General features: G+C 50.2%; 1 protein-coding gene across 2 annotated transcripts in view; it reads right to left on the minus strand.

Annotated features, from left to right (window-relative positions):
• GABRA3 (gamma-aminobutyric acid type A receptor subunit alpha3) overlaps nt 1-16,718 on the minus strand; it is a 79,936-nt gene that overhangs the window by 51,980 nt on the left and 11,238 nt on the right. For both annotated transcript variants that reach the window (XM_063345884.1, XM_063345883.1), the window contains exon 3: nt 13,386-13,507. In XM_063345884.1, coding sequence (XP_063201954.1) covers nt 13,386-13,507 — 122 coding nt within the window. The remainder of the gene's footprint in view (nt 1-13,385; nt 13,508-16,718) is intronic.

The following is a 16,718-nucleotide window of genomic DNA, read 5'->3' on the forward strand; positions in this document are numbered from 1 at the left end:
GCCCACGCTGCTGCCAACGCACCAAGAAACGCACTGGAGAGCACGGGGCACAAGCCCACCTCTGCCAGGCGGAAATAAATCCTCCTGTGTTTGCCGTCCCAAACTTGCAAGGATAAACAGAGAGTCTCCGAAGCGCAACGCCGTGCCCCCTCCATCACATCCTCTCTCGCCCGGCTTCTCCCTGATTCCCAGGGAAAGTCCTCGGCTGGCAAATGGGGCTGGCAAACCCTGGGTGATCCACACACGGCGAGACAGGCTTATTTGTGCACTCGGGCTGTGGTTTTATCCCCAAGCGAGCAAAACCCTTTTAGAGAAAATTCCACCCTGGCTCTCCATCTTCCCCTCCCCAGCGCTGTTCAGACACCAGCATTGTCTGTCCTGTGGACAGGGAGGCTTTTTATCACACTCACTCACAAAAATTCGGCAACAAATACCGAATTTTCCGTTCTGCCCACTACATAAATTACAATATGCTGCATAATACTCCGATACTCCCATCAGAGACAAGCAGAGGGCAGATGCCTCCAGATGTAATTTTTAATTTCCTTTGCTAGGGATAATGTTTTCTTGTTTTAGCGACGTGCATTCAAAGCGTTCCAGTTCCCATGGCAACTCTCTGCTTCCACTGGGGATGCCATTTTTCATGCCATCCCTTCAGAATTAGACATCTCCTAGCAGAAGTTCTGAAGAAATGTCTCTCTTAAATATATATTTATTAGAGACAGTGCCTGCCAGCGTGCTTTATTGACACGTTTCTTAGGCGACTCACAGCCTACGGAGGAGAAAGCTGTCTCCAGAAATATGCTGGCTGCCAATCTGCCTTTTCTCAGCTTGTTTTCAACTAGAACTCTCCCCTCTTTTTCTGCCACGTACATATTAGCCAGCACCCTCTCCCTTTTTTTTTTTTTTTTCTTTTTTTATTTTATTCCTTTCTGTTCCCCCCGCTCTCCCCTATGCCCAGTCTCAGCCCAGCTCCCCAGTAATGCGAGCACAGCAGGGGAATCGGCCCGGCGTACGCTGAAAATCTCTTCACCCGCTCACTGCCTGCAGACACGGGGGCTGCCCGGGGACCCCCTCCTCTCCCGCGGGCAGAGAGCCATCACCGGCCTCATTAGACGTTTGCTTATAGAGAAAAAAACAAAGTACTGCAAAATAGAGACCGCTACAAGAGCTTCTCAGCCTCGGCGGGCACAGCATCCGGAGCATCTGCACCATCTCTGCCCCCGGCAGCTCTCCCTGTGCCATCTGGCCGCGGCCCGCTGGGCTCCACGTGCCCTCCAGGAAGGGGGGAACATATGAGAGCGCTGATCCTGCTCCCCAGTGCAGCACGGGGCTCCCGCATTGGCTGGGGAAGGATTCGTGCCCCGACGCCTTGGTTATCTGGTGCCACTTGGTCACCCCTCTCGCCGGGGTTCGCAGCGTTGAGGTACCTCTCTGGGCTCCGTGGGCGCGGAGCTGGGGGACGCCGAGATGGACCCACCGCCCTGCCTAACACACCGCCTTCCCTGCCGCGCCGAGACACGCCACCCGGCTCTGCTCCTGCGCGGTCCTCGCCTAACCATCGCACCCGAAAAACCCACGCCCCTGGCTCAGAACCCCCCTGCAGAAAACATGAGATGTGACATCCCACCCACAGCAGTTTCCAAAGATTTTTTTCGCAAGACCCACCCCCGGGAGAGTTTCTATTTCAGGCTGCGCAGGCAGCCCCCAGCCCCACTGCCCTCCAGGGATGGGGAGACCCCCCTCACCCCACAGGGATTACCAGGCTCCCTGGGGGCTCAGCAGGACCCCGGCTACCCCCACGACCCTCAACTTGCACCACGCTCAGCATCTCCCACCCCAGCTCCCGACAGCTCATCGGGAAGAGGCGGCGCCAGCCCTGGCAGGGGTCCCGACGGGGCACGGCGCTGGCGGTCTCTAATAGAGCTGTAACGTTTACAGCTTCAAATTGCCTTCCTTCAGGAGACAAATCCAAGCAGGTAAATTGGTAGGAGCTGAGCGGATCCGGAGGCTGATGGAGCTAATCCCAGGCATGTTTAAACGCAAAGGCCCAGGGAGCCTCGCTCAAACCTGACATGAGCGCTGAAGCTTACTTCTGGGCTTAATTCTCAGGTGCAGCCGGCTCGGAGGGGTGTGAGAAACAGAGGAAAAGGCAGAGCGCCGGGAGCCAAAAGCCACACGCCGGCTCCAAGGTCAGGACATCAGCCACCAGCAAAACCACGCACCAGCCAAACGGCAGCAAAACAGCGGCTCCTCTTCACCCCATTGTGGAAACCACATGGATAAACATCTCTGTTGTACCTCAGAGAAGTTTAGAAACATTTTCTTAGCCCAGCCGCCAGCAGGGACACACGGGCTCAGGGGACACTTCTTGCTGACTCCAGACTTCGCGTTAATTGTACTTGTCCCACCAGCCATTAATCAAACGTCTTCCACTGGCATTTTTATTGAAAATCAATTTAATAAAGTAGGTGGGAGTCCACATGCTTCCATAACATCAGATAAATATTCATGGGGGCTTGTGCTGCTTTAGCTAAATGAGTTTTTCAAATTTAACCAGTGCAATTTCCTCGTTCCTTAATATATAGCTTGGCTTGCCCTTGCTCGGGAGCAGAGACGAGGTGGGACTCAGCCCTGTGCTCGCTCTATGGCACCCCAAGGAACAATCCTTTGCTATCAAGCCAACACCTTTCCGCCAGGATGTTGTCATCCGTACTCGGTAACACGGGTCTGCTGGGGTCAGCGTCTCCTGCTGCGAATCCCCAGGGCCAAGGCTGAATTGGGAAGGGCCATTTGGGAGTTGAAAACTCATTTCCAAGCACTAAGAGCGTGGCCACCATTTCTCCCTCCACGGGTGTGCCATTTGATTTCCGCTTTTCCCTCCCTGTTTAAGCAGCTATTGTGCTCCAACAGCAAAAGCTAATGAAAGCCATTGGAAAACGCATTCCCCCGATGCTTATTGAAGGAGGTTAAAAGGCTTCCAGCTACCAAAATATACACCGCACCAGGGAAAGAACCGAAACACGCCCCCACGAAGCTTCAAAATTTGTGGGGCGCATGAGTCCCAGGAAAAGAGGCGAGCTTGGTGCTCACCCCAAAGCACCCTCCATCCACAGCCCCGGCTGTGAGCGTCTGCCCCGGGGAGGGCAGCTTCACCCCTCGCTTCCTGATCAGGCTGCAGAGCGGCCGAGGCTCCTGACGGCACTCCTCCTCCCCAAAGGCAGTTATTAGAGTCCAGACAGAAGAAAGAAAGAAAAAAAAAAAAATCTGACACGTTGATCAAATTTAGTAGAAAGGCAGGATTCAGACAGTCCTTATCAGTGAGAGATTTTACAGCGTCTAACAGCTTCTTTGTTAACTGGAGCAGTGAGGAGCTGCAGCTTCCAAAAAGCGGCAATGCAGGGCAATTCAACCACTGCCAGGACTCTTGTCATGTTATCCTAGTGATACCCTTCTCTTGAAAGGCAATGCTTTAGAAATCAAGCGCATCATCATTTCGCCTTTGTTATTAACGCAAACTGACTTGTTTTCATCGTTACAGCCTCGACCTAATTCCCCGCGCACACGCTCCCTACAGCGGCTCGGATCTCCGGACAGGATTTGCTTTCCCCCTGCTTTAATGACATGAAGGTTGTGACTAGCCCCGCAGACACGCACAGATAGCCCCAGCCCGGGAGCAGGGTGCAAACAGCCCTCCCTGCCCCACGCGCCTCCGCGTTTCCCATGTCCCAGCTCCAGGGTGGAGGTGGCGTGAAGACGAATGGAGTCCGTGAAGCGCCACCACAACCATTTGCCCCTCATCCCCCGCAGCCACCGATGCGGCAGAGGTGGGCAATGGCTGCTTTCTGACGCCGTGAGATAGCCTAGTCGCTCAGTGCCTCCCAAAACACAGCGTCGGCCGCGGGGACAGTTCTCCCGCCAGCCCCTGGGCCTACGGATTTCTCCAATTCCCCCCCCCTCCCTTAAAACACTAGTCCTGCTTCTGAGAGATCACCCTTGCTGGAAACAAACTGCCTGTCAGCAAACAGCATTAAATACAGGGTATCGTATTCGAGAGATAATGGCATGCTTTTAGGTTTTTTTCCTCTCTTGGATGCAGGTCACACAACTAATGTCATCTCCAAACGCTGAAATCCTAGATGTGAAAAGGTAAAGCTTAATTGCCTTGAACAGCAAGTCTTGTATTGACTCCAACATAAGGCCCATAAATATTAATACTGCTATATTTAGCCCCTTTCAATTATACATACAAAATTAAACATCTTTCTGGGAACAAATCAGTTCGGATAGGGTTGTTGTTTTGGTTTGGGTTTTTTTTATTATTATTTTCCCCTTTTTAATGCATTCTGCATCAAAATAATACTAATAATTCGAATAGAGCTAATGATTCCTAAAAAAAAAAAGAAAAAAAGAACAATGGATAGATTCTTTCACCTGCCTCAACCAACTTGCTCCGCAGGTATTCAGAGGCACTTGTATACCCCTAACCACCCCCCCCCCACCTCCAGCCCCGCTTAGTTCCCCACTTATTTGTTAGATTCGGTCCCTTTTCTGGCTGGCAGCAAACTGGGAGCCCCCACAGGTGTGTGCGCAGAGGGGGGCACACGGGGAGGGCGACGCTCCAGGAGGGACCCCTGCCCGGCTGGAGAGGAGAGGTCCCATCTGCAGTACAGCCATGGCCACACAATGCCTCCTGCAGTTAAAGACCTTCTCTTTTGTATAAAAATCACATCCACTTTCCTGATTTGCAAATTAATTATACGCTTTCCTTGCCAAAGTGGACTTAATGGTATTAATGTTACATGACAAAGAGAAGCTATCAGAAAGCTTCTCTCACAACGATGGCTAGATTGATCAGGAAAGAAGAAAGGAGATTTCATGCTTTTGTTCTTTAACCCTTCCTCACACAAGCAGACAGGGGCTTTTTCTAGGAAAAGGCTTTTTCAAATTCTCAGGCGAGACCAGGTGCATCCCTCCGAAGGGAAGAGCTCTAACCTTCCGAGCACAAAAGCCTGCGATTCAATTCCCACGTGCGCACAGACCCTTCACAGAAAACGCAACTTGTGGAAAGAAGGGTTTGCACCTTCATTTTTTGCAGGACAGTGGCCTTAACTGGCGGAAGTGACATTCACAGCTCTCCGGGAGACGGGCCTTCAGGTGAGTAAGGAGGAATGCAGGACCGCAAAAAGCCGGTCTGGCCTGTAGGGATAGAACCAGCTTCCTCGGCAAGAATTCAGATGGGTGCAGTAAGCTTTGTGCAGAGCCTCTGCCCCCTTCCCCTTTGTAAACTGCTGTCGGGTTTGTTTTGTCTGTTTGGGTTTTGGTTTTTGGGTTTGGTTTGGTTTGGTTTTTGGGTTTGGTTTGTTTTGGGTTTTTTTTTCAGTTTGGTTTGTGGTTTTTTTACGGTCATCAGATCATAGAATCACAGAATGGTTCGGGTTGGAAGGGACCTTACAGATCACCTAGTTCCAAGCCCCCTGCCGTGGGCAAGGACACCTCCCACTAGACCAGGCTGCTCAAAGGAAAAAGATCCTTTCCTTGACAAAGTTTCTTGTATCAGAAATGGTCCTTCCAAAAAAACAAAAAGAAAAAAAAAGCATCCGAGCATCCGAAATGACTTTCGCAAGGTTGCAATAGTGTCTTGAATTTTCAGACGCAATTTATTTCGCTCCGCTCATGAATCATTCCATCCACTGATTCAGTCTGAACTTGGTCATCAATATGATTTTCCAGCAGGGTTGGGGGGGGGGGAAGAAAAAAATCATATGCTTTTTCCATGCCTGTTGTTCGCCTCACTTTTGTTTGAATTATGTTCTTCCAGAAGGTAAAGGGAACGGGCTGTCCTTTTCTCACAATGCAAATTGCAGATTAAAAACTCTCTCTAGGCTATACTTTATGCTTACAATTGCCAGCACTCCACAAAGACTTTTTTTTTTTTTTTTTTTTTTAAATAAACATTAGCTGTATGTCCTTCAGAGGAAGGTTTTGGGGTTTTTGGGGTTTTTTTTTGTGTGTGGTTTTTTTGTTTGGTTTTTTTTTTTTTCGTTTTGTTTGGGTTTTTTTTGTTTTTTAAGTAAGCTACAGGTTAGTACGCATAGACGAAGAAATCATTACAGGCAATTCCTGCCCCTCCAGACTCTGTGAGAGTTTTGCTATTTACTGCAAGAGGGTGAGAATTTCACTCTGACTTTTAACGGTGTTTGGTTAAGGGACCCCGCACAGTTTTAGCCTCATAGTCTTGCAGCAGCTCACTCCCCAAAGCCTCTTCCAGAGCCTCGCGAACGCTTTTATTTTTATATTAATACTTTTATTTAATCAAAACAATAACCTTTAAATAAATGAACCGGCATTAATAAGCTAACAGGTCTGAATCAGCAGCATTAATCCCCCCACCGCAGGGGGCCCGGGTAGGTGTGATTTGATTATTTCTTCCAGATGGAACCGGGCTGAAATTCACCACCAACACGATCAATGACTTCGCCTCATCAGACATAATCAGTGCCTCTGTATAGGTACACGAACTGCTGCAAACATTTTATCCTCTAGCTCGGCAAATAAAATAACTGCTGTTTCCTCAATATTTGACCGGTTGTTTCACCACCAGCTTCCCAGAATATACCAAATAAAGTTGTTTTTAAGCTCTATAATACCTAATAAAAAAAAATAAATAAAAAAATCTTATTTCACAATCCATATCAAAGACACATTATAAATCCTTTACACGGGACTAAATGAATGGAACCTCTAATAAACGAGTAGCTGCCATAGTCCAACAGATCAATAAAGACATCCTTGCAAGCAGTTTATAGCCACCCGTAACATCATCAACTAATGTTCTTAAAGCCATCTAACGCATGTTCAACATGCTTCGACATCAGCTCCCCTCCCTTCCAAAGTCATTATAAAGAAATAGCGTCATCCCGTCTCCAGCGCGCACCCACCAGCTTCCCCTCGGGCAGGGATCTGACATTCGCGCTGGTGCACTGCAGGTCTCTCACCCAGCGCTGAGGCTCCGAGATGGGGCTCCAGTACAAATTACTGGGGTAAGAATTTCTCGCCCTTTGGGAAAAATCTTACTTCTTGCCCGCGTGCACGGTTACGCGGAGGGCTCAGCAGCTTGGGGCACCGTCCCCATTGGAACCGCGCACAGCAAATGAAGGCACCATCTAAAAAAAGGCATCCAAAGTAGCATGAGGAACACCACCTCCTCCACATCCCTGGCAGCCTGAGGGCTTGGTTGCAGCCCCTCCGGAGAGCCCAGGAAAGCCCAAGGACAGCCTTGTCGCTGATGACTGGCTTTGGCCACACGACTGCCCCATGGAGAGGGTGGCTGGGGAGGAACCCGCCGTGGTGGCCCACTCCCTCCCACGGCACCGCAGGGGGACAGGCAGCTGCGAGGAACCCCCAAAGGACACGGTGCTGACCTGAAGCCCAGGTGCCATTTCAAAAGCTCCGAATCTCTTTTCACAACGGGTTTCTGACCCCTCCGGAGTGTTTGTGATATCCCTGAAGCTTTGATATGGGCTTGTTGCCCTAAGCAAATTCATAACTTATTTAAGAGAAGACTTTCACCCTTAGGCATAGCTGTCAAGCCCGGATTGCTCACTTGCCTTCTGATGTGTGCCTGCCTTTTCACACGGAGCTCCCTTTCCATGTACGCCGGGGGTTTAAACAGCAGCACAACTGGGATTTCTGCATGAGAGAGGAGAGCATCGGGGCTCTGCAAATCCACGACAAAGCTGCCTTTGGAGAGCTGCACCCAAGGGGAAGTCAACCTTTTCATTTTTTTTATTTTTTTTAATTTGTTCATAGATCTTAACTTCAGAAGTTTGGCGAGACAGAGCAGGGTCCCCATTGCCCAGAAAGGTAAACAGAAGAAAGCACTATTCAAGCAACGCCTCAGCTTCAAATCAAAACTCATCAAGGAATCTCAGACAAAGCCAAAAATCTGAGACAAGACATGGATTTTTTTTTTTTCCTAAGAAAGGATCAAATTCCTCCCTGGTGTAATCAATACAAGGCACGAAGTCAGATCAGAGAGAAGAGATAAGAAGTTGGGAGAGGTGGAACGTTAAGACGGAAAAACAGATTAAACACAGTCCTGGAACTCTGGAAATCATAACAAACCACAAAGGGCCACTGGGTTTGTCATCTAATGTTTCTCTTGCACAAACAGTAGATCTCGATAATGTTTATGACAAACTGCTGGCAGCTTCATCACACACAGGTGAAAAAACTGCAGAAGAGCTCAAGGCCAGACCGAGCTCGGCCTCCCTGGACACCTGGGGACCAGCTCTGCAATGGACACACCGCTGCCACCACCCCTCCGGTGTCCCCGCAGCGGCGGGCAGTGCCCGATGCTTCTGGCACACGAAAGCTGGGCTGCTGCGGCTTCACACCCACCCAAAGAGCTCGCCAGGGTCCCTTCCCCGGGGCTTCGCAACCGATCCGCCAAAGAAAAGGACAATTTCAACATTTCACGCAGATTTTAGGAAATAAAAATTCTCCAAACTTCAATCTGGGCAGTTTAACGATTTCTACTACTACTAGAGGTTACTCCCACCCCAAACAGATTTCTTCACAGATCTTGCCTGGCAGATAAGCCCTCGCTGCTTCAGCTTGAAGAGCACTGTGCTTTTTGAGAGAAGGTAGTTCTATAATTTAATTATTCTGACTATTTCAGCCCCTCTGCCTTAATGCTCACATAATAACAAGACAAGCCCTTACCTGCAGGAGGTCAGGACAAAATGACAGATGCAGTGAGGTGTAACACACCAAGTATCTCACAGGAATGAGATGCTAATGAACATAAAGGGAGATGCTCTGAACCTAAGTCCAAAACCGCTTGGCCATCAGCATTTCAATCAATGAAACGCAGGTGGCGAGACAGGGATACAGGTGGTTTTTTGCTTGCTCAGAAGCCATCCTGCCAAACCCCACCATCATTAAAAACGCAAGAAGAAAAACTGCGCCGCAGAAAGAAGAGACAGGCAAAACTCCAACCGAGTTGCGCTTCGCTTACAAAAGAATAAAGGGAATACATCAGCAGGATAAATATTAACAGGTGGCTACAGATCAAAACCATTAGCAGGGCAGAGCTGACATAGTCAGGCCAGATAAAAGGCACCGTAGGCCCATGTCGGGCATCCCTGATTTGAGTCCTGTTGCGAGCAGCAGAGCCTGACAACACCAAAACCTGCTCGAGCCCAAGGGCACCTGCGCTGAGCCCAACGTGAGCAGGGAGATGCTGACACCAAGCCACAAAGAGCAGCCCAGCGGGGATGAGGAAGAGGAGGCAGCCACCAGCCTGGGTTGCCCTCACTCTCTGGACATACCCAGTTGTGAAGGTACAAACTGGGGCTTCCCCTCCACCTGGATGGGACCCACTCGCTGCCAACCCTGAGGATGAGGAATGGGTGCCATGCCCTGGCCCCGAGGAAGAAGAAACCAAAGGAGCCCTGTGCGGCCTAGGGAACTGCATTGCTTTAACCCAGCTGCCTGTGTCTGCTGGTCCCAGTAAACCCCATGCTCTGAAATGTTCAGTAGGCTTCTAACCCTCCGCTGTCCAGAAGCACGTCATGCAGACACAGACCGGCAGGATGCTACGCCAGCCACTGGTCCCTCAGCGGGGCCACGTCAGCCATTTAGGGACTCCGGAGACACGTGGTAAAAGCTTCAAGGAAATACCGCGAGCCTTGTGAGTGATGCTGCATCCAGGAAGGATAACACGGATTGATCCTAGCCTAGCTGCTTAACGTGGTACAAATCACTTTTTAATAGAAACTGGCTTATCTAGAAACTTTGCAGCCCATCTTTTAGGGCTGTTTGCCTACTCTTTTCCTTCTCTTCCTTGGGGCAAAATCTTTTCCTCCTTGGCATCCTCTGGAAAAGGCCAAAAGTCTTCTGGAGTGCAGGCTTTCTCCGACCACCCAGTACACAGACTCCCAGCGCTGCAGGGAGCCCCGGCAAAGAGAATTTGAGAGCTATAAATAAATGCCCCTCACTGCGGCCCCCGCGGGGCTGGGCAGAGGATCTGTGCGATTGCACAGCTCCAGACCAGGAGCGGAGGCCAGCGCTGGCCATAGAAACTCTCTCAGTGGGAGATTTTTCTTATCCTACAAGGTTGGCCGTGACAACAGATGTCTCCATCCCCTCGGGGTCCATTTCTGTTCCTCTTCTGACTTAATAACCAATCTGCCCTGTGTTTTCCCAGGGGAAACACGGGTTATCTGCTGACAGTTCCTTCCTCTCCTCCCCCATTCTGAGTCCTATAACATGATCTAGTCATGCAGCTACCCCTTCCCCAAGCCTAGAGTTGTATTTCAGTGGTCATGGGGCCAAACAAGACTCAGCTCTGGCCCTAAGAGCAAGCCAGCCCCAGCTCACCTGGCAGAGACAGGGAGGAACCTCCTACCAGCCGAAGAAGACTTCTCTGTGACACCACTGGGCATGTCCCTGGTGCTATGGGGCGTTCATACAGAAGGAGGGGGCTGATGGCCACCTTCCCCCCTACACCTTTCCTCTTCTAAGCTAGCCTGCAGTACACTCGCAAACCTCTACTTGCCAATAAGACTGCAAGGACTCCTCGCTGGAGAGGATGTCCTGAGCCACCTCCTGGGGGCCGGAGCAGCATCAAGGCACAGGACCACCCTCTCCTGGAGCCCAGCTCTGCATCGGGCACTCCCGAGCAGCCTCAGCACTGGTTTGCTTCAGTCTGTGTCTGCAGCATCCTGGTAGGAAGAGGAGCTCTGGCATGGGAGCTATTAGAGTGGGTGGCAGCAGATGGTGAAAACAGAGGGGATAAGAAAATAAATACAAAGAGGCTATCTTGAGGGGAGAAGTCGCCACATCAACACTCTGTTGCTTACACGGTCTCTTTTCCCAAAGCCTAAACAAACATTGCTCGGTTCCCGGTGCACAAGAAAACGGCTCTGCCAAACGTGGGGCACAGGCGCCCGGGCACACACAGCCCCGCGAGGTGCTGCAGCCCTGCACCCCGCGCAGCCCTTCGTATCCCAGCCCAGCGTTTTCAGGGGGATACAGAGCAGGGAAACCACAGCCAGGAAAGGAGCCTGCGTGTCCTGCTTGCCAGTTACCCACAATTTAGGCGAATCCATCTTTCCATTAGCTTGTGCGTGGGCACAATACCTCCAAGTCTGCCCTTTCCACGGATGCCAAAGCAAGACTGCACGGTGCTAATGGGTGCTCTCACCTGACATCTTCAGAACAGCAAGCGGAAGATATTCCTGAGGGAAACGGGAAGAGCCAGAGCTGGGTCTAGAGGGACTGCCCAGTGCTGTCTCACAGGAAAAGCAATGTACCTCGTAAGTCACCGAATCACCCGGCAGCACAGCTGCTAATTTGAAGCAAAGCAATCCCTTTTACAGGTCTCACATAGCCTTGGACAGCAGGAGCCCACCTCTCGATGACTATCACCCCAGGCTATTCGGCTAACCCCCAAGCCTGGAGTCTGCAGCAGGACCGTTTCTGCTTCTCTGCCCACCAGCCGCGGTGGGAAAGGTCTTTCCCTCTAACGCTCTCCCTGATAGTGGCCCTGACAGACCTCCAAGGAATAAAAGCCCAGACTTGGGGAAAACAGGTCCGACAGGCTGCCCCATACACACACACAGCTCATTGCCAGCCAAGAGCCCCCAAAACCTGTAGCCCTTGTCAAAACCTCCCATCTGGGTCTGTGAGAGTGCTCCACAAGGGGAAATCAGAGGTGAAGGCAGTCTTTAAACATGCAATGTCTGGTTCAGGCACAAGCAATTTATTATGTTAAGCACGTTATTAAAGGATCTAAAGCAACAGAGCAGAGATGTTCCAAGAAAGGTTTTAACTTCCCCAGCAAGGGGCTCCTGGGAGTCCTCTTGTTAATACTTTGCACGGGGTTGTCTGCAACCAAGCCTACAGTGAACATAAATGCCCCCTCAGTCCCCTTTCAGAACTCGTTTCAGTTAAATCAATACAGCCATCAGGGAGACTTGAGGAAGCAAAGCTATTAGTGGGACCGCAGTTAATTCTGGGGGAAAGAAACAAGCAACAAAAGCAATAAAGCTGATGGATGGCTTATGCAGACAGAGTAACCCTTTCCTGTCCGGGCCCTGCAGCACGGCAGCCCATCAGAGGTGAGGATGCCAAGACCAGGCTGGATGGGGCTCTGAGCAACCTGGTCTAACGGGAGGTGTCCCTGCCCAGGGCAGGGGGATGGAACTGGATGGTCTTTAAGGTCCCTTCCAACCCAAACCATTCTATGATGCTCAGTGGAGAAACCCCTCTTCCCCAGATTTTGCACAGGCTCTGCTTGAGATCAAAGTCCTCCTGGACAGGTGCAGGGCAGAAGGCCATGGCACAGAGGTGGAAGAGACAATGAAGCTACTCTGAGGAACAGACGGTGCAATTCCAGGCTAGCATTATATCACCAGAGCCCCCCATCAGCATGCAAGAGCTCAGGAAAGCTCATCCCCAACCTCCCTTGGCAGTGGGACCTTCAAGGAACCGGGCAACACATGGTGACTCCAGCTTTGGGTGGGAATCATGGTCCAGCAGCACACCTTTGCAGCTGAGCCTCCGAGCAGTGCAGGGACATCACCTTGGTAGCCCCCATAGCATGCAGCTGCCAGCACCTGAGAGGGGTCACCTTCTCTGCCAGAGCAATGCCCCTTGGCAACAACGCACCAAGAAACCACACAGGCCCATGTCTCCCTCATCTCACCAAGAAAGCGCGCGCCGGTCTTCCCCACACATCTCCCCGTTGCTTCTGCCTCCTTACATCACCATAAGCATTGGGAGGGAAGGTGACCACCATGGTTTTGCTTTCTAAAGCACCCTAAATACCTGTAGGTGCTTGGAGGGAAACTCGGCAGCAGTAGCTACAGTGGCGGTGGTATTAAAAGCAGCTCAGGAGCCAGCAGAGCCCGGCTGACCGCCCAGGGCCCAGACACAGAGAAGAGCTTGCCAGGTGACAGCTACATAGGAAATAACTGAGAAGATGTCAAAATAGAGGCTCTGCAAAGCCCACTGACTAAAAAGCAACACCAGCAGGAGCTGAAGGTCCTGCGAACTGGTAGCATCATCATTTCTGAAATGCTAACGCCTATAAAAGTAGCAGAAATAAGTTTAATCATGTTTGCTCCATCTACAGGCCTATCAATGTAATGTCATAGAAGAACACAGCAGTCAGAGACTTGCACCTCTCATCTCACCAGGTATCAAACAACAAGATAGCACAGACGCAAAAAGGGGGAAACCAGCAGCAGACTGACTCTGCGGCTGAACCAGCCCCTCCTCCCGACAGCTCCAGACTCACTAACAAGCCATCTGTGCAACCTCTCATTTCCAAAGCTACACAGCTGTGGAAAACACCATCTCTCCACCCAACTGACCTCCAAGTCCAGGTCTCAGGCGGTTATCGTATCCATCCAACAGCCTGTCCAGGATGCGGGTAAAAATGGTGATGTTATCTTTGCTGTCATCCACAACGTCTGAAACGTGCTTCTGAGAAAGCCTGGCATGCGGGAGGGAAAAAAGAGGAAAAAAACATCATCAGAAGAGAGACCTACTCTTTATGTGCTCTGAACAGTTATTAGAAATGAAGGGATGTCGGCTCACGCTCCAGCCTGTGCTGCGCTGGGCCCAGAGCTGCAGGATGGGGCACGTCTGTCGATAAGGCGATGTGCTTGCAGGACTCCCCACAGGGCATCTCGAATCAGCTCCCCTCTGGCCTCTGCCACCACGGCCCTCACTGTGGAAGCTGAAGCTTCCCCACTGCCCCCTCCTCCCCACGCTCAGCGGCACCACGGGTAGCAGTTTAGGAGCCCTGTTTTCCATGAAGCCAACATGCCCAGCATCCCTCGCCTGCCCCTAACAAAGGACATTTGATGAACAGAGGCTGTGGGAACCTCAGTTACTCAAGCTCCAGTATCTCCTTATAGACAGCATGGACGAAAGGATGCCAGTTATTTACCATATCGAGCCATTTCCAAGTCCTCTGCTTCTGGGAAGAGGGAAGGGAGGCAGAAAAGTACGAATTCAGTAAAGCAGGCTTGAAGCCTGAGTCCATCATTAAAACTCTTCGCGAACCATTTCTGCGGTTTGTTGAACTTTCCCTGTTTATAAAACCAAATGAGTTTTCACATTCCTATCTCTGCTTAACGCAAGAAGCCTGGAAGCCCCCAAATAAGATGATTTCCTCCGGTCATTTTCTGCCCCAGGTGGAATAAAAGAAGTAGTAAATTTCTCAAACAAAGTTCATCTCACCAAACAAAATCTTCAATGCAGTTTTGCAAGCCCAAGGGGCTCAAATAATACATTTGCATTTTGTGTCTCCCTTTCAGTCAACAGAAAGGGAGCCTGCGAGTCCTTCTGAAACTGGCTATCTCTAAAAGAGATTTCAGACACCACAGAGTACCGGTGCTGTGGCTCCAAGCGCAGCTTTCCCCAGCAGAAACAGCCATTAGGACCAAAACGGATGGAAAGGCAGAAGATTAAGTAACAGAAGACCAAAAGAAAAATCTATTGAGATGCAGAGATTGCAAGGAAAATGGGAGAGGAAATAAGAGACACCAATGAGGCCAAAAAAAAAAAAAAAAAAAAAAAAAAAGAGATGCAGAGGCACAGCCAGGCAGCAGGATGGCTGAGGCATCCCAGGCAGGGGGAGAAAAGGCTGCTGGAGAAGAGGGATCCTCAGCAGTAGCACAAGGAGCCCCTCGGGAGCGGGGCAGCCCCGACAGGCAAATCAGTGCCGTGCCACTAACCAGAGAGAGAAGTGACTGGGGAGCAGTGCCCAGGTAGAGACCACGAATGCAGCAAACTAGAGAGACGCTGGTGGTGCACGACCTGGGTGCAGTTACCAGGGAGGGCATTTATGAAGTAGATGTCCCACTCCAAAGTAGGGTCCCACAGCTAGTGGAACAGAAGCCCTTCAATTGCTGCTTTCTAAGACTTCTGCCCATTTCCTTCTCTTCCCCAGCCTCATTTTCTCTTGCTCCAGTTGATGTGTGCAGCCACTGGTTTAAGCACGCATCAAGAAGTAATTGGGTAAAAAAAAAAAAAAAAAAAACAACCAAAAAACCAACCCAGAAAGAGCAGCATCATTTAAGGAGTTCAAAGCTTAATCCTGCTGCATCCCATCTGGTTAGACTAGTTTCCCCTGACACTGCTGGTCCATTTGTAAATACTCTGTGAAGGGTCAGTAGGGTGACAAGTAGCGGAGCTGGCTTGGCGTTTTGTATCAAAATGTTATCCCAACAGAAAACCCAGCTTCCGTAAGATAAAAGAGCAAAAAGCATTCTCCAGCAAAAGAGAAAAAATTGAGAGCAGGGTACGGGTATTTTTAGAGTCAGGCTGAATCAATACTATTCGGCATGCTGCAGCTAATTGAAATATTCCATTTTGGGCAATTTTGACATTAATTTGCATCGGCACCAATGACCAAACACTCTGGGAAATTGCATTTCAAGTGTTTGAGGTTCGCTTCTCCAGCGATCGTCGGATCCCACCTCTCACAAGGTCGCTTGGCCTCTGGTTTTTAGCAAACCAGTACCTGCTATCATGAGAGAAGTGGTCAAGCCAGGAAGCTCAGCCTACAAGAGCCCGATGAGGGTAATAAAGTGCTTAAACTGCAGTTCCCGTGGGGCATGGGCGATGAGGCACGGCCGAGAAAACACCCGTCCCAGCCCTGATGCAACCTGTCAGATCCGAAACATCAAAACACAGCTGATATTGCAAACTGCATCACAGCTTTCAAGACTTCCCGTTCGAATCAAAACACCGGCTTTGGCTTTTCATCTGGACTTGAAAAATTTGAAATATCTGAACTCCCTGCAGGTAAGCAGAATTTTGAGGAATTTAACAAATGCCTACTGTAATTAGTGAGGTTTCAATTGCACCAGCTTTCAATAGATGTCACGGTTAAAAGCAATCTGTACCAGTGTCTGCTGATGGGTATATAACCATCTATAACTTATGAATAGCTAGCATGCTCATGAAAGCTCATTCATTAATGTTTTATAAGCTATCTTTAAAAATTACCCGTAATATAAAGAGTGAGAGGACAGATTTTTGTGAAGGAACTCCTGGCGGAGGCTCAGCGGTGATGGGGGGGGTGCGCGGGGAAGAAAAGAATTTACAAATTTCAAAGCCGTTTTACTTAGCCTGACATTTGAGGTTTCGACTTCGATGCGAGCAGCATGGGATTCACTCGGGAGGCGCCGGAGAAAGAGCGGCGCGGGCAGGGGAGAGCCAGCAGCACCTCCGCCTGGCACCCGATTTGGGCTAATTCCCCCGTCCAGCCGAGGTCCAGGCTGGCTCACCTAACCTTAACATAGAGCTAAAGCTGCCCTTTAGCCAAGCGTAAAAAAAAAAAAAAAAAAAAAAAAACAAGTCTCATTTATCTCGCTCAAAGCCCCGGTGAAGAGCTCTGAGGAACTGCAAAGAGGTATTGGGGATCATGGTTTTAAAATAATTAAAAGCCTGCAGGCAGGGAGGACAGAGGTTTGCAGCAAATTTAATTAGGATAGGCTTGAGGAAAAGTCATTACCTCGCCGCCCGTCCCTGTGCACATGCTCTCCGGAGAGCTGGCTGCCACGTCAGCGTGCTAACCTCCCAACAAGGGTCTCCTTGTACGTAATTTAGGAAACTTGTGCCGATGGATCGGCCGCTCTACATCAATCCGAGGGTCAGCATCTACCTGTCAAGGCACCCTCGGGATGCATTTG

This window comes from Chroicocephalus ridibundus, chromosome 9 (assembly GCF_963924245.1).
Source record: "Chroicocephalus ridibundus chromosome 9, bChrRid1.1, whole genome shotgun sequence".
Lineage (NCBI taxonomy): Eukaryota > Metazoa > Chordata > Aves > Charadriiformes > Laridae > Chroicocephalus > Chroicocephalus ridibundus.